The sequence below is a fragment of the Harpegnathos saltator genome, unplaced genomic scaffold (assembly GCF_003227715.2).
Source record: "Harpegnathos saltator strain DR-91 unplaced genomic scaffold, Hsal_v8.6 scaffold133, whole genome shotgun sequence".
Classification (NCBI taxonomy): Eukaryota; Metazoa; Arthropoda; class Insecta; order Hymenoptera; family Formicidae; genus Harpegnathos; species Harpegnathos saltator.
This window is the reverse complement of record NW_020229910.1, coordinates 487310-508957: the sequence shown is the minus strand read 5'-3', so window position 1 is coordinate 508957 and position 21648 is coordinate 487310. Positions and strand designations below refer to the sequence as shown.

Here is a 21648-nt window from a genome sequence, read left to right as displayed (position 1 = left end):
ATCATCACTTTTGAAACGTCGAAACCATTTTCTGCATGATTTATCGGTGGGAGCACTTTCACCATAAGCTTCTATACGAGCATTCGATGAGCTTCAGCGGCTGTTTTCTTCAAATGAAAACAGAAAATGAGAACTTCCCGGAATGATGCTTTTCTGGCTCGAATTTCGACATTTTCGAATCAGATAAACACGATGTTATTGTTACAAACTCAAACGTTTATCAACTGAATATTATTGCCAGATATCAAAACTAAAACATAAAGCCTTTTGCAGACATTAGAGGTTAGAAAATTACATAGTACAGCAATTGACCGCCAGATGGACCGAATTAATTCATACACTTAATATATAAAGACTGTTGGTTTTACGGAATTTAGCGTACCAGAGAAATCTCGCTGTGCATTAGCGTCCTCTTAGGAATATTATGGACGGAATATGAAACATAGCTCGAAATAAGCATGGATGGTAACAAATATCGAATAATGAGGAAAATATATCGGAAAGTATCAAAAGACTATCAATACGGAAAACAGGTCAAATGTGTGTATGCGCGTATGTCTCCTAGGATTAGGAGACATGAGAAGATTTGGAATAAATTTTATTTTAAATATATACACATGTTGGCATCCTTGAGTTAATAATTCGAAGTTGAAATAATACTAAAATTGCAGTCGAAGATATATGTACAGAATGTTTCACGAATTTCTTCCTTAGGAAAGATTACTTTAAGATGTTCAAATTAACTTAAAGTTACTTATAGTTACCTAAAGTTACTTATAGTTAACTATAAATTACTTACAGTTAGCTATAGGTAATTTTAAATTAATTTGAAAATTTAAAGTAATTTTTCCTAAGAGCTGGCTCAGAGGAATTCATGGAGTCATAGAGCGGATTAAGATAAATATAAAATTCCCATATCATTTTGCGATATTCGCAATATCTCCCGAAATATTATAGGAATGTAACGAATGAGCACGCGCCGAGATGATATCAAAAAAGCATCAAAGCCGCTCGGCCCAAAGCGCGGCCAATTGACAGCGCCAACAGCGATTGTTGCCAGCGCGGCGAGGGGAAGGACAATGAGCTACTACTTGTATTTTATCTCGCCGTTATTCGTGTTTTATCGTCTTCGTAGTCTTCGTCATCGTTTTCGTAGTCCTCGTCGTCGTCTTCGTCGTTTTCATCGTCGTCTTCTTCGTTTTCGTCCTGGTCTTCGTCGTCTTCGTTGTTTTCATCGTCTTTGTCGTCTTCGTTGTCTCCGTCGTCATCTTCGTAGTCTTCGTCATCTTCGTCGTCGTCATCGTCGTCGTAAAAATTGTTCTTCGACACTCTGTATACAGAATGTCTTCTAATAATTGTTGCAGAGCTCATGGAGACATAGAGCGGGTTAATGCAAACATAAAAGTCCCATACCGTTTTGCGATATTTTTAAAGGTCATGCTACAATACGTGTCGTAAGTTGTAAGCCGTAAGAATTGGCGAATCACAGTCGATTATTACAAAAATAACCGGCTATAATTGGTCAATTTTTACGGCTTACAACTTACGACACGTATTGTAGAATGACCTTAACAATTATGCAGTTATTAATTACAAAATTCTAACGAGTAAATGCGCGCTAGGATGAATGATTGGAGAAGCGTCGCAGCTGTTCGGGTCACAGCGTGGCTTAGTCGATTCAACAACCGCTAATGGCATGTGTCGAGAGACGTAGGAGCGGCGAGATAAAACATGAATAACAGCGTGTTGTCTTCTCTTCGCCGTGCATCGGCAATAGTGCTAGCTGTATTATGTATCTTGAGTGTAGCTAAAGTAGTCGGTATCGCTCTTCAATTACCTGTGGGCCCTTTGGCTCCCCCCCCCAACCCTTTGGCTGATACGAAAATTTACCCAGGGCTGTCAGTCTTTATATTACTCGTCGGTGCTTTAATCATAATAAACATATTTTGAATTAAGCCGCGAAACTTTGCACATGCCCGTTCTTCACTACGCAGGCGCGAGTAGAAAGAGAAAAAGATACCCTGCTATTGTTTTCTATCTTTCTCTATTTGATCTTCACTGTCAGTTAATAAATACGTTCGGTCTACTTTTCTCTATGTCTATGATTAGATTAAACGCGGAAAAATGCTGTTTTGATTAGACAACAAGTGTCGTGTAAACTTGATATGAAACATTTCTGCAAACATATGACTCAAAATACACAATTTTGAGATTGGTGATGGTCGTTATCTGTTAAATGTATACTATCGTATAGTGCAAATAAGACTCTCCTTGTGCATTATTTGCACACAGTCCTCCTTCGACAGCTGAACTGGCAATAACCTATCTGCCACGTCAAACGGATTTATTTTCATCATTATGGCAGCTCAAGTAATAAAAAATAATTTTGTGATTTTCTTAAATGAATGGAACATTTGACTGATGATCTCTTTGTCAGGTGTATGAATTCAACGTTGAGATGACATGCGAAGGGTGTTCCACAGCTGTGGAGAAGGTGCTCAAGAAAAAAATAGGTACTTTGAGAAGATATTTCTATTCGACTTTGTAAATATAAAATTATTTCCGCACATTTATTTTCTTTCAGTGGATATCACTATTATAGCTTTCTAAAAATTTTATTTTTGTGATAATTTTGATTAAATGTATGAATTAAGGTTAAATGTTCTCGTGTATTGTAAGAAAAATAAAGATAAGAGTATACTATGGAAAGTAAGATTGTAATAATAAGACAGTGTAGATGTAATATTGTAGTCCATATGTTTTAAATAGATTTAAGAAATATAACTTAATGTGTATTTCTTAATATATATAACTTAACATATATAGATTTAAGAAATATATTTTATGTAAATATATATAATTTTTGTAGGTATCGATGATATTAAAATAGATTTATCAGGAAACAAAGTTTTTGTCACCACTGAACTCAGCTCAGATGAAATTTTGGAAGCAATTAAAAAAACTGGGAAAAAGTGTCAATTTTTAGGGACACAAAATTGAGTTTATATGATATGATTATACCAGATGCTGCTAATATCTACTGTCATATATATATATATATATATATATATTAATACATAAATATTTTTTATGTTGCATTATTTTCTATAAAAATCTTTATTATACTTCAATTTGTCATTTTGCTTAATGTGTAAAATTACAAAAATACTGTATTTAAAATCTTACATAATCTTACATAATAAAATCTAAAACAAATCTTACATAATAAAATGTTTTTACATACATATGGCCACATGTAAACATTTAACATTAAAATTTATAACAATATATTGTATTATATTTGTAGAATAACATAAAATATCCAGACATTTATCATCGGTAAACTTTGTTAATCTTCATATGTATTACAAGGTAATTATCAAGATAATTTAAATTCTATTTCAAAAATATTTATCAAGGTTACATGCATACACACAATATACATACATGCACACACGTACAAATTATCCTACATAGTCAATAATTATGATTAAAAAAATTAAAATTTACTTCTTAAGTGTCTCCTCTAATACTGTCAAACGTTCCTCCAATACATTAACGGTGTCGTGTAATGACTGTACTTGATCACGAAGTGCTTCTACTGCTCTGATGGATTGACTAGATGACTGCGCATAAAGTGATTTCTCATGTCGTTTTGATTGTGGTTTTAGATTTATTACACGACTCTTTTCTGGAGATTTAATATTTCTCATATTGATTATTTCAACTTCTTTCCTCGGTATATCAGCAATGGGGCCTCTGCAATGACTTCTGTCTGATTCCAAGTTCAAGTCTTTCAGTATATCTGATAAGTACTAAAACGACATATATATTTCATATAAGTTAATATATTAGAAATCCTTTGTAAATTAATATATTGCGTTCTTTACAATGCAATTGTTACTCTTTGTAATCTGATATATTTATATATATTTTTACTGATATATTCTATTTATACATATTTTTTACATATTTATATTTTATATATTTGATTCAATTACTTCCTCTCGATTTATTATTTCTTCTTCATCCTGTTCTCCTTGCTGCTTATGTTTCTCACGCTTTTCACTATCTGCAAGTGACTTTCCATCTGGTTCAACATCCAGCTTAAATTCCAATTTACTAGTAGGTGATATTAATTGTCTCGGAACTTTTCTGGCTTTGTCATCCTTACAGAAGTTAGATTTCCACATGAGAACTTGTCGATCTGTACCACCAGAAGCAAAAAAGTCACCATCTTGGGAGAATGTTATCGATGTTATTTCACCAGTATGTCCCTTCAGAGTGTAAATCGGCCGACCTTCCAATAAATCTAAAACCTACGCGATATTTCTTGTTAACAATATAAAAAATAACAATTAATTAAATATTAATTATAGAAACACGATAAAAAATCATAAAATCTCTAACCTTCATTGTAGAATCACTAGAAGCTGTTAACATGAAGTTACCCTTTGGATGAAATTTAATCATGTTTACAGGTCCTTTATGAGCAGCATAATATTGATACAAAGATCCTGTTCTCAGATCATATAATTTAACACACGCATCCATATTCGCTGATCCAACAGCTGCGCCACTTGGATGGAATTCTACATATGCAGGAGGAGCTAAAACAAGCAATTATACTTATATATGAGATAAAAATTCTATATGCTAAACAAACCTTTTATCTCACTGAAAGTTTTAACACATTGTCCACTACTAATGTCCCATATTTTTGTCGTTTTATCGTCACTACAGGATACTAGGAGTCTACCATCGGGAGAAAATTTGGCACAACGGACCCAATTTGTATGTCCATTGAATGACGTGAGAAATCTTCTTTGACATACCATCCACAGTTTTACGCTTTTATCATCTGATGCAGTAAGCAACTAAAAATATTAAGGAACAATTTTTTTCAGATATTACTCTACAGTAGCTACAAATTAACTTAACAATAATAATTTACTTTAAGTACAAATTACCTTTTCTCCATCTGGACTAAATTGTACAGACCTTACAGCAAAACTATGAGCTTTAAAGTCTATTGATTGTCCTGTTACTTTAGGAACCCAAATTCTCACAGATCTATCCTTCGAGGCACTAGCTATAACTTCACCGGATGGTGCATAACATACATCCAGAATACTGTCACTATGAGCTATAAATCTGTAAGCTCGTACTGACTCTGTCAAGTTCCATACCAATAATGTTTTATCCAGACTACTTGATACAAGTTGAATAGCGTTTGGATGAAAGGATAAAGCTGTAACTCCATCCTTGTGACCTTTGAAGTGTCTCTCAAATGTAGGATCACAGGCAGTCTCTACCATTGCTCTAGAAACAATATAATAAAAATAGAGAACAAATATATGCAAAAGAAATATCACTTTATAATATAATAATAAATATAATCATAAATATATGACATATAAAAAACTCTAACTCAAACTGAATAAATAATGTTATATAAATTAGTTTATAATTTACATAAATCATAGCCTTAAAAATGTATGCTATTAAACAGCTTTTGAATAAGAAGCATTCTTAATCCTCAAAAAATATCACAATAAACGTTAGATTTTTATAAATTTGTTAGCACTGTCAATGTAATTAACATAGTATAAGTACAAAGTTGACAACAGTGAGTCATTAAATAGAAATATCTGTAACGCATTTCTTTCATCGGTATTCTTAACGATGTCTAGGCGTGAGCTGTACGGTTCCATATTGAATTAATATTTCTTGTAATGATATTTACGTACAGAATATTCTCACCAGGAGCGTTCACACAATACACTACAGCATCATAACTCTCAACGTTTGACGGTTTTGCTCTGGCATAAAAACAACGCGCGGCATAGGGTATTTAATTCAAACAGATGTTGACCACTCTCGTCAAATGAAGTCCAAACTGTGTCATTCGTCAAATGACCAGAGTAGTCGTACGCAATTACAATATCTTAAAATTAAAGATATTTTTCCGAGATTAATTATGTATCAAACCACCGACGAGACGCTAATAAAAACCGTTGGTCTTAGAGGTTGGGATTTTGAGTATCGGAGAAATCTCGCTAAGCGCAACGCCCTCTTAGGAATATCGTGGCTGGAATATAAAGCTGTGACTCAAAATAAGCATAATTGGTAACAGCAGAGAGGAAGCTGAGAGCGGCCAACACGGCGTTTTCGGCGACACCGATTTTTCGCACTGGGAATGGGCGCTATCTGCATCCATTTTGAGAGGGGAACTACGATACTACATCCACTTTTAGGTCTCGACGGTAAAACCTGCATCTGGTGGCTGTCCGTGCTACATCCACTTTCAGGAAGTTTATGTCCGTGCTACAACCATAATAGCGTACTTGACAAGCACGGTCTCGCGCATTGTTATGCATTTGTAACACGAATTAACATGTTAACATGCACAAAAAAAATAAGAATTGAGATTGTATATGATTAATATCATGAAAATTATATACGATTTATATCGATATATAAATATATGATAATAAGATAATATTTTGTGTGTACCCAAAATTATTTTTCCAAAATATTTCAGCGTTACGTTAGTATTTATTTATACTCCGGCAGGCGTTTTTTAGCGCAGTTGTGTCCGTGTGCATGTGTTGCATTGAAAGTGTGCGTGACGTACGTGTGCATATATGCACTCACGCACACCCCCCCCCCCCACACACACACACGTGTCAACGCAACAGATAGAATCTCAGGGTATATGCTTAAACATTTTCAATTGCCGTACGTTTCTATATAAGAATGTAGTCGGCACACACACACAGAGAAACTGCTCCCGTCTATCCGTCTGAAGTCCCGTCTTCCGCTCGGCTTGTTTTGATGAGCCAAGCGAAAGAGAGAGAGAGAGAGAGGGAATGTGTTCTCTCCATCTCGCTCTGATTCGCAACGTTGCCGAGATTGTGCTTCCCGACACACGGCCGAGACTGACGTTTCACTCTGGGCGTGAATCCAACGAGATGATCAATAGCAATCGATTTCGACTAAACTCGTTGTGTCGATAGATTTGCATGACAAATTAACATTGCACTTAAAGATACGGCGTAGCATTGAAGCGTTTGCAAGAAAGTCGCGATTGAAAATCGCGAGTGCCTCATAAACCGAATGAAGGAGCGAGCTTCTCAAAGAGCGTGTGGCTTGGTGGAAGTACGCTGGACTCGCGGGGTTCAGGTCGGTAGTTCGCATCTCCTTGGCGATCGGCGTTGTCCTTTTTCGCCAATCTTTTTTTTTCGTTTTTTAGGAAAATGCACGTGTTGCATACAACATACGTGTATCACAATAAATTTTTTTTCATTTTTTAAGAAAATGCACGTATTGCATACAACACACGGGCATCGCAAGCATTGCACGTTTCGTCGATGACACTTCCTCTGAGACCCCGCCCTCCGCTCGACTTGTTTCGACGAGCCAAGCAAAAGAGAGACAGAGAATGTGTTCGCTCCATCACCTCTGTGAAGATGGCCCTTCATTCTTCAAAATTGAAAAAAATTATTAGAGTTCTGAATGCCCCTCGCAGAGTTTTAGAGTTCGCAATCCTTTATAGAAAGAGTTCCGTCATTTAAAGTAGAGAAAATACCATTTTAAAAATCGGAAGGCCAACTTCACGACGCCCCTCATTATGTAAAAAATGACAATTTTTTTAGAGTTCTAGATAGATTTTTAAGTTCTATAGTTCTAGATAAGTTTTAAAAATAGTTCTGTTTAAAACAATAAAAAAAATTATATTTAAAATTCTCGAATTAGAAAACGAAAAATGGCAAGAACTATCAATTTTGGTTTTAGCGCGTCGCGTGTTAATAATAATCTTTAGAACTCGTGAGGGGCTAACCAGAACTCTGAATAAAACATCGGATTTTCAAAAAAATTGATTGTTTATTAAACATGTAAAATTTTTTTTCGGAAATCCGATGTTTCATTCAGAGTTCTGGTTAGCCCCTCACGAGTTCTGAAGATTATTATTAACACTCGGAACGCTAAAACCAAAATTGGAAGAGTTGTCGCTGATTTTTGTCCCTCGAGTCGAATATTTCCATGTCCCTCGGATCGAAAGATTTTTTCGGAAATCCGACGTTCCATTCAGAGTTCTGGTTAGCTCCTCATGAACTCTGAAGATTATTATTAACACACGGAACGCTAAAACCAAAATTGAAAGAATTCTCGCCGATTTTCGTCCCACGAGTCGAATATTTCCATATCTCTCAGCTCGAAAATCGGTGAGAACTCTTCCAATTTTGGTTTTAGCGCTACGAGTGTTAATAATAATCTTTAGAACTCGTGCGAGGCTAACCAGAACTCTGAATGAAACGTCGGATTTACGAAAATAAATTTTCTGAGTGAGATGGGAGTCACAATTTATGGAAAAATGTAGCGTTTTCACAGTGAAATCCGGTGATCGAGGTGGAAAATCGATTGACCCATATTTGCCTATTCACGTATAGGGAAAAANAGAGAGGTTCCTTGGCCGAGATAAAATTAACCGGAGCGCGCCTCCTCTTCCGTTTCAGCTCCAATTGTCAGAAGTGATCATGCGCGCACGGCAATACATGACGGAAGTGGTCGGCGGCGAGGGTGCCGTCCTGGCACACCATGCGAAGCCCGACGACTTCATGAAGAAGTTCGAGGAGGCGCATATCAAAGACGCGGCGCCGGTGCAAAAGTTTCTTCAGAAGATTCAGTCCGACAAAGAAGGGTACGCGACAGCCAGACTCAGGGAGCTCCCTTTCTGTGTCCCACTCTCTTCCTCTCTGTAACAATCTGTAATGATAAATCTACCCGTCTCTGTTTCTCCACAAAGATGGCACACGATTAGCGACGGACGTTGTTTTTCGCAGTGTGATCCACTTGTTCCCATGGAGCGGTATCTTGGACGAGAATTATGAGCTGAGCGAGACCTTCCAAGTACCTGATATCAAGACGGGCAAAATGGTCAGGCTGATGTCGCAGCTCACATCCAAAGAGGAGGAAATGTTCCGGAATATGATCCGACGTCTGAACAACATCGTCACGGTACGTACATTCAGTAGACCCTTAGACCTTAAGATACCTGGCTTGTCCGCGCCTGATTGGATAAAAACGTCATCATAATTCGCCCGTCCAATTTCTGTCCTTTTCTGCTGCAGGTCGCCGACAAACTGGACGTTCGTATAATGATAGACGCGGAGCAGACGTACTTCCAGCCGGCCATATCCCGCCTGACGCTGGAGATGATGCGCAAGTACAATACAAGAAAGGTAACGTTCCGACGCTCCGAGTGTATCGCGACTTTTATCACTCAGCCAATTTTCAGCGAATGATATTCTCACTGCCAAATGGTCTACTTCTCAGGCCGTGGTGTTCAACACGTACCAGACGTATCTGCAAGAGGCGTATAACGAGGTGAAAACCGACCTCGAACAGGCGGAACGCCAAAATTTTTACTTCGGTGCTAAATTGGTGCGCGGTGCTTACATCGAGCAGGTCCGTACAACGACAGTTATATTGTGTATTCGTCGAGTCGTGTGTCTCTCATGTGCGGTCAAATTAAAATAACGACGCGTGCGCGATTACGTCGTTAAAGGAGATAATGTATCGAAAGTTTTTTCGTTGTAGGAGAGAGCGAGGGCGGCAGCTATGGGCTACCCGGATCCCACGAATCCTACGTACGAAGCAACGACCGATTCCTATCACAAAACGCTCATGGAATGCCTGAGACGAATGAAGCAGTATAAAGATAAGGGAGAGGATCCCAAGAAAATAGGGATCATGGTCGCCTCGCACAACGAGGACACCGTACGCTTCGCGATCGAGAAGTGAGTGGACGCAAACGAGTCGTTCTTTTTGTTATCGACGTTCCCCACGGGTCGCTGGGCACTTTTGTGAACATGTCCGAGGTATGCCGCACGCGAGATAATAACATCTTCACGTTTTCAGGATGAAAGAGATCGGAATTTCCCCAGAGGATAAAGTCATTTGCTTCGGCCAGTTATTGGGAATGTGCGACTACATAACCTTCCCGTTAGGTAAGCGGGTGGCGAAGATACGTTCTCGAGAAGATCGTGACGAAGATGAAGTGAATGCGATATATACATGATCCGATCGTTGCAGGTCAGTCCGGTTATTCTGCGTACAAGTACATCCCGTACGGGCCAGTTAAGGAGGTGCTGCCGTACCTGTCGCGGCGCGCACAGGAGAACCGGGGCATACTGACGAAGATCAAGAAGGAGAAGCGCCTGCTACTGAGTGAAATCACGAGACGCTTAGTGCGCGGCAAGATCTTTTACAAACCCAAGGGCAACTACACTCCGGTTTGAACAGTCAACTCCCTTAGTTTGCACAGACAGAGAATTTTAAGTATCAAGTTTAAGTAGTGGTTGTAAATTATTAAAAACTCTCCAAGACCTTGATGCGGGCACTTTGGATCGGACTCGAGTAAGAATATGACTTTTGACGGACTGTGTGGTACTCGGAAGATAGAATGAAGGGGCAGGGAGGGAGAGCGAAATAGAGAGAGAGAGAGAGAGAGAGAGAGAGAGAGAGAGAGAGAGAGAGAGAGAGAGAGAGAGAGAGAGAGAGAGAGAGAGAGAGAGAGATTAAGAAAGAGCGACGCGTGTGCGCTAGTGTGCGTGAGAGATTAAAGTATACGCAGTGTTGTTCATTACGTAAAAGCCGCCTCAGTGCTGCATCGTCGAGTGTGTCGACGTCGATGTTCAATACTACAGCATTCGATTGGTAGAAAATTATATTCGTTCCTCGTTTCGCCCGTTCATTGTTTCGTTAAAAGGGCTGCCAATGACTGTGTTACAATTAGTTTCACTCGTGCGAGAGGGTACCCCCGTTTTCGACTCCGCTTCGCGCACGATCGGAAGCGAAGGCAAAAATTGTTGATTAACGATCAAGTCTCATATCGACGCTTAACTGAGCCACCGACGTTTCCTTTCCGCGCACAATATCCGAGAGGATCGATCGCGAGGGCACGGACGCGACTTTCGCAAGCGCGACACTCCAGGAAAAAGGATTAAGAGAAACGAGCCTTAGTATCAGCGCGTTCCGCGTTTCCCTCGAGCTACATTCTTTTTCCTTTGAGAGAATCTCCACGAAAAGAAGAAAAAAGAAGAATACTTTTCTCATATGTACATAACATACACACACACACATGCGCGCGCGCGCGCGCATTGGTTATTTATGACTCGTGTTCACGCAATATCATCCATAATGTCTGTAGTAGCGAAAAAAAACCAGGGAGAAAAGACCGCGCGGATGTCTCACCGCGACTCGCTCCATCTTCCTGACGATCATCATTTACACCGTGATGAACATATATGTTCAACACGGGCGCTCGGTGTTAGCCTTGTGATGCGGTCTACGTATCGGACGACGCGTCACATCGTCCTCATCCTCGTCCTCGTCGTTGTCGTCGCCGTAATTGCACACACGGCGAGTGATACCGATCGATTGCGTAAGCGCGATACGTATCAACATGTGACGAGTTTCACTAGCGAACTTCTGGCACGACATAGGCGCGGATAGCGTGACGATCCGCGAGTTTAGGAAAAGAGAAAACACAAGAAACGAGGCGAGTCAGGTGTATCAAAAACAAGGAGGAACATGGCTCTTGTTAGGTGTGTGCGACGAGATACAGGGTGAAAATATACAATGAGATTTAGTAATTCTATAAGAGAGAGAGAGAGAGAGGGGGGGAGGGGAGAGAGAGAAGGAGGGAGAGGGAGGGTATGTGCGTGAATTTATCGAGTACAGTCGTCCTTCGTAGAGTGCACGCGTTGTTATAGAGCAAAATAAGCTTGGGCTGACACGGTGATAACTAATGCAGAAGACACGCGACATTCTTTTCCATTAGTGATACGCCATAAACTAATCCACGTGCGCGCGCGTACACACGACACACGTGAAAATGCAATACACGCGCGATCAGTCCCATTTCGCTTCAGCCTGAAATTGTTTATCGCGTTACACGATGTAAATCTTGCTCTCCGCCACCGTCTCGTTTTATGCCGAGAAGCTGATTTAAAAAAAACAAAAAAGGCGAAAACGAAAAAAATAGAGGGAGGATAAGTAAGAAAACGATGAAGTCGTGCCGCGTCTCAAATAAGAATTTTACGTAATTAACGAATTCCTTTTTTATCTGTTGTGAGAAAATTTAAATTGAGAGAGAGAAGAGAGAGTAAGAGTGAGAAAGAGAAAAAAGGAAGTCTCGGCGACCGTGATCGATGTTTTGAAAGAGGACAAAAAGAGAAGAGGGGAAAAACAACACATCGCTGACTCTCCGATGCGTCTTGGATAACTTAGCGTTCGCTTACTGTTGTTCGATAGTCAATCCGACCCGTGGCTGTAAGTTCATGTTTCCGGGAACGACGATCACCAACGAGATCATCCGGCGTTACTCGTGATTAATCGAGCGTTGTCTACGTTGCATGGGAGTTTCTGTTCTGCGAGCGATGTTGCGCATTCTTGATATTCTTAGGCCAGTATTTCTTCTGATACTCGCGGTGGTCGAGTTCTGTGTTCCGCACAAGTCGGCGACCACACGTTATTGTCTCATCGTTTTTTCTCTTTCTTTCTTTTTTTCCTTTCGTTCTTTGTTTCTCCCTTCTTTCCTTTTTCTTCCCTTCTTTCGTTAAATATTAATCTCATACAGATTTTCATACTCAACAATCGCATCATTTCGTTTTTTTGAACGATGTGTACGCGAGTACAGTCACTTGTGATCTCCTACTTTTGCTATACGTTATGCGAGAGAGCGTTACATTTCGGAGTGTGTATGTAACCTATATACATTTATATATGATTGTACTCTGAGCGAAAGAGAAAGAGAGAGGAAGAAAGAGTGTATGCGTATGTAGAGATACGTTTGCGTGATATATTTACTCGCTTCGTAAATACATGTCGCACGTGCGTACAATGATGTGCGTGCGTGTGTGTGTGTGTGTGTGTGTGTGTGTGTGTGTGTGTGTGCGTATGAGAGAGAGAGAGAGAGAGAGAGAGAGAGAGAGAGAGAGAGAGAGAGAGAGAGAGAGAGAGAAAGAGAAGGAGAGAAAAAAAGAGGAAGAAAACGAGGAGAGAAATTTATAGCGTGGCTGAATCTCTCTCTGAATTATGTTATTAGACGCAAAAGCTGGAAAAACGAATTGGAAAAATATGAACGACAAGTGAATAAATAAAGGGGCATTGTTACAAGTTACACACAGGCTACCAACAGCTGAGTGTCTTCACGTGTCTGTGTGGTGTGTTCTGCGATGGGTGTGTGCGTGTGTGGTTCTGGAAACGTGTATACGCCGCGATGATAAATTCCGTTCAACTAGGGCTTTGTTAGCCGCCTGTAAACGCACTTCTGTCGCCTCGCGAAGGCGAACGCACCTCTCTACTTTCGAGAGTAGACGTAAGACGCTGACAATAATTTAGGTAGGCAATGTCGACGTGCTAATACGTAATATATACGTAGGTATGTGTGCGTGTGTACGCTGTGTGTATGTGCGTATGCTGTGAGTCCTGTCACTTGCATTTATGTCACCTCGGCGTGACTCCCGCAGAGAAATAGAGCTCGCGAGACCCGACAAGGAGATTTATCGGCGAGGATGAAGGCGGCATTTCTTTCGACGCGTCGGCCTGAAGAAATCGTCGCGAAACTTTCAAATGCTTGAGAACATTCGGCCGTTTCACTGATCGTGCAAACGCGGCGGCGTCGACGGCAGCGATGACGACGGTGACGACGACGGGACTCTTTGTTATCTCTTTTTAGTCGAATTTCCCATACGTTAAGGGTAGCAGCCGATTTCGCCGATTTTCCTCCTGCGGACGTGCAATCACCTTTATTAGTCGTTGGACGTGTGCAATTTCACTTTTACGCGTGCGATCCTCTCTCTTTTCCTCCCTTCCCCTCCCCCCCCCCTCTCTCTCTCTCTCTCTCTCTCTCTCTCTCTATTTCCGCTTCGACCGGCAGCAACCAATCATTGTGACGCGCGTTGCGACTTATCAGCAAACCTTTCGCCTCGTCAAGTCGGGACGTCCAAGCGTCCTCGAGGAAAATCGGCGGAATCCGCCGTGAGCGCTCGTCGCCTCACGACGACTAGCCATGAGCTGTTAGTACGTGGTTATTTTGTGGAGTACAAAACACGTTAATGCCAACGATGTCCACGATGAAAGTAATATTTCGAAAGAAACAAATAAAATAAAAGAGCGTGTGCGATTTGGAGGGACAGTCGAGCGTGTGTTTGTACTTTCCCTCCGTGGCGACGTTCTCGGGGTGCGGGAAGGAAGGAAGGAAGGAAGGAGGGAGGGGATCGGGAATTTCTTTCTTCTTATTTTGGTTTTAAAGCAATTCTCACAGCCGAGACGCGATATAAAATAAGATGATATTTATTAGCTTTACGGAATACAGAGATAATGTATGCCTTTCCAACGCACCATTGAGACGATGTTCCTTATTCCGCGCGCACGCGCGCCTCACTAAGACGTAAACGTTTCGCTTCCGTTCGCCGCCGCAACGGACGACGATCGGCCGTGCGTCGGCCATGCTGAGGCTGGCTCAATCCACGACGAGCCGGAAGTGAGCGAGTTTATTGCTGCTGATTTTCAACACAGACCGGTTCTGGGAACGTTTTCATATCCTAGCAGTCTCTCCTTTTTTCCCCTCGCCTACGTTCGCGAGAGACTTTACACGACACGCAGCAGCAGCAGCAACATCACCACCACCACCACCACCACCACCATCACCACCACCTCTGCCACCACTATCACCTCCTCCTCGATCCTGTTATTATGGTTGCTCCTGCGATCTTCATTCCACGCGAGCCTCCCTCGATAAATTTACAATTAACTCGAAAATCGTAAAACATATACGAGGCATAAAAAAGAACCGTACCGCGCGATGGGGTGAGATTACGGGGGTAACTTTACGCTCCTGGGAGTTGGAGTGATTCATGTCGATCGATTATACGAGGCATAAAAAAGAACCGTACCGCGCGATGGGGTGAGATTACGGGGGTAACTTTACGCTCCTGGGAGTTGGAGTGATTCATGTCGATCGATTACAACTGAGTCGCGATCAGACGACTCGGCGCGCTCTCTCGAGCTGGAACGCATCATTCGTACGAGACTCCACCTAGACGAGGTTAAAACATGGCGAGATTGAAAATCAGCGATTGCGACTTGCGGAGCGTCCAGCAGTTCCGAGGAGACTTGGCTCCTTCACGGGGCAAGCGAAAGATCTGCTTTTTCTTTCAAATCACCGCTGTAAGTGCCATCTCACCCGCGCGTCGCGCAAAAGAATACGGCCCCGGGTCGAAAGGGAAGCGGATAAGAGACCGGACTCCGTATATTTTCAGTCTGGCTAGAGTCTTAAATGATCAGAGCAAGAGTTGTCCCCTCTATGATTCCAATAATCGACATGTTGAGCCCGCAATAGGCAACTGATCGCTTTCCATACCGCACTGAAGTTGCAGCAATATTGCTGCAACGTTGCTGCAACATTGCAACGTTGTTTCAACGTTGTAGCAACGCTTTCTAACTTTATGTGCTGTATAGGTTGCAAAGAAAATAATATCTGCCTATACAGCACAGAAGTTGCAGCAACATTGCTGCAATATCGCAATATTGTTGCAACGTTGCAACAACACTTTTTCAACTTTGTGTACTGTATGGGTGTATATCAGACGTAATTTGGTCACTCAGAAATATTTTTATTTTAGTTCCAACATTGTAATCACATAAACGTGAAATAAAAGATTTTTGAAGTTTCATAATATTAAATGAGAAATGTCGACAAAACCGATACGCGCGCGTGACAGCACGATATGTTGTTAAAACGATAAAGTAATGTCATTATCATATAACATTTGTTTTCTTCATTGTCTAGGGACTAGCTCATCTTGTTAATAATATTACAAATATTAATCTTTCTTACTTAGAAATATCAGCTGCGGGCTCAACTCCTGGTTTTGATTGGGGTCGCGGTCAATCAATCAGCAAATGAGCCTCGGACTGCGCTTCTTTGATTATTTAGAACTCTACGTCCGACGATGAACATCAGACGTCCGCTCGGCGCTGTGAATGCGCTTGAAAGTTTCGAGTATAAGCACCACTTTTACCAAGCTTTGGTTAAAATAACCATTTTAAACCCAGCTTCACAAATTTGAGTTTAAACCAAGCTTAGCTGAAGGGCTGTTATATTTAACGTCATGGTTAAACTTGCATTGCATTCCACATCGTATTTACAACTGTAGTTTATGTAAACCTATAGTCTGTACGAAGAAAATCTCAAAGATTCCTCCTTTTTCTCAAATATAGATTGTGATTGGTTAACAATAAATAGCCGAAAGTAGGAAAGTAGGACGTAAGGGCGAAAACAAGTCGCTCGATTTCTGCTAACACTGCAATACATATTCTTTGGATAAACGAAATCGCGCATTATCGACATTATCGAATTCTTTGATGGTCTTTTTTTAATAATTTTCAGACGTTGATAATTAAATCTTCAAAATCGTCACCTTTAGATGAAGATAATATATATATTTCAAAGCCATGTCTTCTAACAAATTTATTTTTCATTTTTTGTATAGATTATTTTCTTATTATCTTTCGACGCTCAATAAATCGCGATGTTGTACCAACATAACTCTAAAAAGCTAGACGATAGATATCTTGATTTTTAAATTGGTGGCATTGCAGCATTAAACTTCGTTTATGTTCATTAGACGCTCGAAATTCGATGTTGAACTTTGACCCCAAAAAATAGACAGTAACCGGAATTTATGGCAATTGTGGAACGCAATATTTCTTTTAAACCAGGTTTAACGAATCAAACTCCGCTTAACACTTTGCCGGCCGCTGTCACGTACGCGTGACTTTTGCTCGTCGACGGTTATCGGCCGCTGTCATGTACGCGTGACTTCGGTTCAGCGCGGCAACAATGTTTCCACTATGCTTCTGTTTTAACTATCCCGATTGTCTTTTCTTGACATTCTTTAATATCACCGTCAGCGAGCAGTAGAACCCGTTCGAAATTCGCTGGCGGCAGCGTAAAGGCGATGCGAGAAGTAAGCGGCCGGCAAAGTGTTAAAGTAAGTTACCGAGGTAAAGAACCGAGCTTTAATAACTTTGCAGAATCTCAACTAAAGTTGCTGCTTTGCTTCTCATTTTTTATTTCCTCTCATAGCGGTTTCAATTGAAAGATTATTAAAACGGTTGGTTTAACTGCAACTTAGTAAAAGTGGCCCTAATGTTCTACCAACCGTGGTTAATTTAACCGACTGGTTATTCCATCGGAATGGACCAATCGCATTTAACAATTCTAATTAACGACAAATGCGATTGGTTAATTTCGTTGGAATAACCAACCGGTTAAGTTATCCAAGGTTGGTAGAAATGAGCATAACCGATTTAAATCTCAAATGCCATAAACGTCGTCATACTGAATTTCAATGTGCTATTTGATATCATTTTATCTTATATTAATTAAAGTAAACAATAGTAAACGCCCATATTTTTTCAATACTCTTTTATCGATAAATATGCCGAAATGTGACCTTTAAGTCATATTTATCGATAAAAGAGAGTTGAAAAAATATGGACTTTTACTATTGTTTACCTTAATTAATGTAAGACGAAGTGACATAAAACAACACATTGAGATTCAGTTGACAGCGTTCATGGCACTTAAAACCTAAGTTGGCTACTCTGCTACTTTTAACCGTCGGTTAGCTTAACCAGAGTTGATGAAATTCAGCCTTATATCCGTCGCTTCGCGGCATTCGTGGCGTCAAACCAATCTTATCCTGCCCGATGGTACCCCCGGGTCCACGACCTTGCTTTGAAACCAAACAAATTGGCCGATCACACATTCATTTATTCACCGTAAGAAGAACAATCAAGTGTGGTTAGTGAATCTGTTTACTACTCGCGTCTTGGAGCAAGCTCGTGGAACTCGAAGCTAGAAATACATCATGTTGATATGTTGCCCTTCGCCTCCTCAGTCGATCGCTCGACCTCTTCGCCCACACACCACACCTGTGTGTAACATTAAACGAGATAACACTTATTAGTCTCCCTTAATTTTAGCGTGACTACTAGGTACCGCTTAGTCTCTAAGATCCGTAAGAAAACGCTGGCTAACATGTTTCACGCGCAATCGACGGATGCGAGCGTTCATCTTCTCTGTCTCGATGCGGCCAGGGAGAATTGCTGAATGTCTTAACGGGCCAGATGTTATCCCAGCCAGTGGGAAGTTACACGTAACGCAACAACCCTACACTAACGCACCACCCTCTCGTGAGGCGAATTGCCAGGAGTCGACCTCTCCTCCACCTCCTATCGCCAACACTCCGCACGTTTCAGAGACAATTCTCATCCCGTCGCCGTAAGCGCGCTCGCGCATAAGTCTCTCGAGATCGAAGATCCGTCCGTTTTCGAGGAACTTTTAAACTAATGCACTGTAAGTTCCCATACAGCACAAAAAGTTGCAGTAACATTGCTGCAACGTTGCGACGATATTGCAATGTTGCAGCAATGTTGCAACAATGTTACTGCAACTTTTGTGCTGCATGGGTTAGAACGAGACAAATTACCCATATAACACAGAATTTGCAGCAACATTGCAGCAATGTTGCTGAAACTTCTGTGCTGTACAGGTATTCTTTCTTTTGCTCCGACTTACCACGCGTTGGCGATAGTTGACAAGCTCTTCGGAAACGATCGAAGACCTCGAGAGCACGATGATAAAAAACCCTAATCGCGCGGATATTAAATCGTGATATTTAGGGTTTCGCTTGATGTGAACGCGCGATGGCGTTCGTTAGAATATTATCGCTAGATACAGTTTAGCGTTCTACGTGCCGTTGGTTTTGGTCTCTCTCTCGACTTCGACGACGACGACGACGGCCACCCGATCGCGGGGGATTATAAACGGTGTACACTTGGCGTCGGGGATCACTTTTCTCACAATTCCGAGCTCTTGGTTCGGCAAGTACAAAATGGCAAGAGTCGTTCGCTCAGGAAAATCGATGGCGCGCTCTCGCGAAGTGCGCACCACAAGCGAGCATTGCACGCACGACGGGTGCTGGAGAGAAAGAGAGAGAGAGAGAGAGAGAGAGAGAGAGAGAGAGAGAGAGAGATGCGTGTGTATATGTGTATATATATATGTACACATTATTATAATATCGGCTGTCCTGCGCGAGGCATTCTCGCAACGCGCACGACTCATGCTCGATATACGTCATGTAGCTTGGCTTTGAAAGACATCAGGTACATTTCGACGTTTCGTTCAAACGTCAAACGACGATTCGTTCGAGTGATACAAAAGAAATGGAGTACGCTCAGGACTAGAATACACGTGGATGTGTGTATGGGTGTGTCTGTGCGCGAGTACGTGTCTAGTGTATGTACCGCGTATCATTTCCCCGCTATTCAGTCGTGTGCATCGATCGCACCGTATGTAGCGGGGAAAAGCTTGTACATATGCATGTGTAGAGTATATATATATATATATATATATATGTATATAGTGTCCGTATACACAGCCGTTCCATCCAGCTTTGAGAAGAGAGCTATCCCTCATTAATCGCGACTTAGACGCGCCTGGAGAACTTAAAAGCGCCGGCCACGGCGGCGTGTGTTCATCGATCGTCGCCGTCCTCGCTCCAAATTCGCGAGGGAACTCGCCACTTCCCGAGTCGGTCGCGAAATAACGCGACACTCGCAGAAGGTACACAGCGCGCGCAGCTCGCTCATGCGACGAGTACGAGCGTAGCGCCGTATGACGATCTCCGCGTCGCGATTGCACCAACAGGACGCAAGTGTGTGTGCGGAGGAGACAACGCCTCGTTCTTCTAGCTCGAGCACCGAGATCGATCGGTGGTACGAAGAAGAAAAGGAAGCGGGAGAAAAAGAAGAACGTGCGTTTCAACGGCGCTCTCGAGAGAGCTTCTCTCCTCGCGGCCACCGGTCGCGTTCACCATTCGGCGCTAAGCTCCACTCACGCTGCAACGGAGTCGCCTCCTTAGGCCCGGTCTACAATAGGCAAGTGTAGAAAACCTTTAGCCGTTTGCTCCAAGTCCTACCACTTCGGGCGAAAGGCATTTTCCACGCTGTCTTAATAGCTGGAATCTCGGACGAGCTCATTTGAAGCTTGAATATTACGACTTTAGGCAACAGCGGGACACGCTTTTAGCAGAAAACGAAGTTACAGTTGTGGGCTTAGAACAAAGGGCCAAGCAAGGGTGACCTTCGCCAGAGTCCGGTTAAACTAACGGGCGGTTAAGTAAGAGAAACAAAGAATCATATGCTAATGCCCGTTTCTACCGACCGTAGTTAACTTAACCGGCTATCATTGCAACGGAATTAACCAATCGCATCTGTCATCAATCAGTATTGGTAAATACGATTGGTCCATTTCGATGGAGTAATTAACCGGTTAAATTAATCACAGTTGGTAAAAACAGGCGTAATGTTCGTTTCTATCAACCGTGATTAATTTAACCGACTGGTTATTCCATCGGAATGGACTAATTACATTTAACAATTCTAATTAATGATAAATGCGATTGGTCAATTCCGTTGGAATAACTAACCTTGGTTAAGTTAACCAAGGTTGATAGAAATGAGTATAAGTGACGTTGAGTTGGATCTCACATAATATAAACACATCACTTAAAATGATAATACAAATATCAGGAGAGCACAAGGGCGGTTTCCTTTCTGGTAAGAAGCTATTCATTCTTCAGAATGGTAACTCCGTCGACTGAGTTAATCCGTCCGTTAGTCCAAGCAGACTTTCGCAAAAGCCACCCTAAGGGCTCACTCACACCCATCGTGGATCGGAATTGAAGCGACTGCGACGCGAGCTGATGACCGCAGCGCGACTGTCCACGAGCCGTTTCTCTCCCTTCAGACTCGTGAGTGGACGTCGCCCTCGGAACGCGAGAGTCATCTCGCCGTCTCGTCATCTCACGAGAGTGTGAAGATGCTGGTGATGGCGGCGCGATCACGCTCCTTCGCCTCGGCGGAATCGTTAGCGCTTCTGCGACGCTCGTCCGTGACGAAAAGCAACGGCTGCGGCGGGCTGTCGTCGTCGGGCAGGCCGATATCGGTGCGGCAGGCGAAAGCGACGCTATTCGCCCTGCGTCGGGTCTTGATCTTGACTGCCGTCGACGAGCCGCTGCTTGACCTTGATCGGCGATCCTGATCCTGCTGTTGCTGTTGCTGTTGCTGTTGCTGTTGCTGCTGCTGTGGCTTTTGCTTCTGCTTCCGCTGTTGCTTCGGCTGCTGCGTCGTCAGGCCGCTGCTCCTCCTCCGGCTTCTTCTCCTGATCAATCTCAAGCCGGACGGAACGGCTTGCTCTCAGTCGGTTCGATGTCTCGTCTCCGTCGTGGCTGTCGTCTCGACGCTGGAGCACCGCTCGCTAGCGGTGGAATCGCCCGGTCATAAAGGCGCGAGCGTCTTGCCGCGGCGCGCCAAGCGGCTCTCCAGCCACAGGTACGGCACCACCGCCAAGACCAGAGTGGCCGCGAGACCCACCACGCGGTAGCGGGTGCACACGAGACCGTGAAGACCGAGGGCGAGAGCGAGCCCGAGCCAACGCCAAAAGAGCGATGTCGACAGTGGTCCGTGCCACGCATTGGGATACAGAGCCATCACCAGTGCTGAAAC

General features: G+C 42.3%; 4 protein-coding genes across 9 annotated transcripts in view; 2 read left to right on the top strand and 2 right to left on the bottom strand.

Moving 5' to 3' along the window:
- The first annotated feature begins 2068 nt into the window (after nucleotides 1-2068).
- Nucleotides 2069-3064, top strand: Atox1 (Antioxidant 1 copper chaperone). The gene is made up of 3 exons (XM_011145965.3): nucleotides 2069-2370; nucleotides 2438-2513; nucleotides 2870-3064. Exons 1-3 carry the CDS (start codon nucleotides 2359-2361, stop codon nucleotides 2998-3000), a joined length of 219 nt encoding a protein of 72 aa, XP_011144267.2. The 5' UTR covers nucleotides 2069-2358; the 3' UTR covers nucleotides 3001-3064.
- Nucleotides 3065-3238: 174 nt separating this feature from the next.
- Poc1 (Proteome of centrioles 1) lies at nucleotides 3239-6050 on the bottom strand. The gene is made up of 6 exons (XM_011145966.3): nucleotides 5751-6050; nucleotides 4971-5322; nucleotides 4667-4877; nucleotides 4411-4610; nucleotides 4002-4319; nucleotides 3239-3815 (listed from the first exon to the last, which is right to left on the bottom strand). Exons 2-6 carry the CDS (start codon nucleotides 5316-5318, stop codon nucleotides 3507-3509), a joined length of 1386 nt encoding a protein of 461 aa, XP_011144268.1. The 5' UTR covers nucleotides 5319-5322; nucleotides 5751-6050; the 3' UTR covers nucleotides 3239-3506.
- Nucleotides 6051-8483: 2433 nt separating this feature from the next.
- On the top strand, nucleotides 8484-10700 carry slgA (proline dehydrogenase slgA). Its single transcript, XM_025307974.1, has 7 exons — nucleotides 8484-8704; nucleotides 8847-9021; nucleotides 9135-9245; nucleotides 9340-9471; nucleotides 9604-9803; nucleotides 9925-10013; nucleotides 10099-10700. Exons 1-7 carry the CDS (start codon nucleotides 8541-8543, stop codon nucleotides 10302-10304), a joined length of 1077 nt encoding a protein of 358 aa, XP_025163759.1. The 5' UTR covers nucleotides 8484-8540; the 3' UTR covers nucleotides 10305-10700.
- Nucleotides 10701-19383: 8683 nt separating this feature from the next.
- LOC105184893 (UNC93-like protein) overlaps nucleotides 19384-21648 on the bottom strand; it is a 41366-nt gene continuing 39101 nt past the window's right edge. For 5 of the 6 annotated variants that reach the window (XM_011144007.3, XM_025307970.1, XM_025307972.1 and 2 more), the window contains one exon: nucleotides 19384-21641. In XM_011144007.3, the coding sequence (XP_011142309.1) occupies nucleotides 21421-21641 (221 nt within the window). In that variant the 3' untranslated portion in view covers nucleotides 19384-21420. The remainder of the gene's footprint in view (nucleotides 21642-21648) is intronic. The other variant, XM_025307973.1, reaches the window with a different exon arrangement.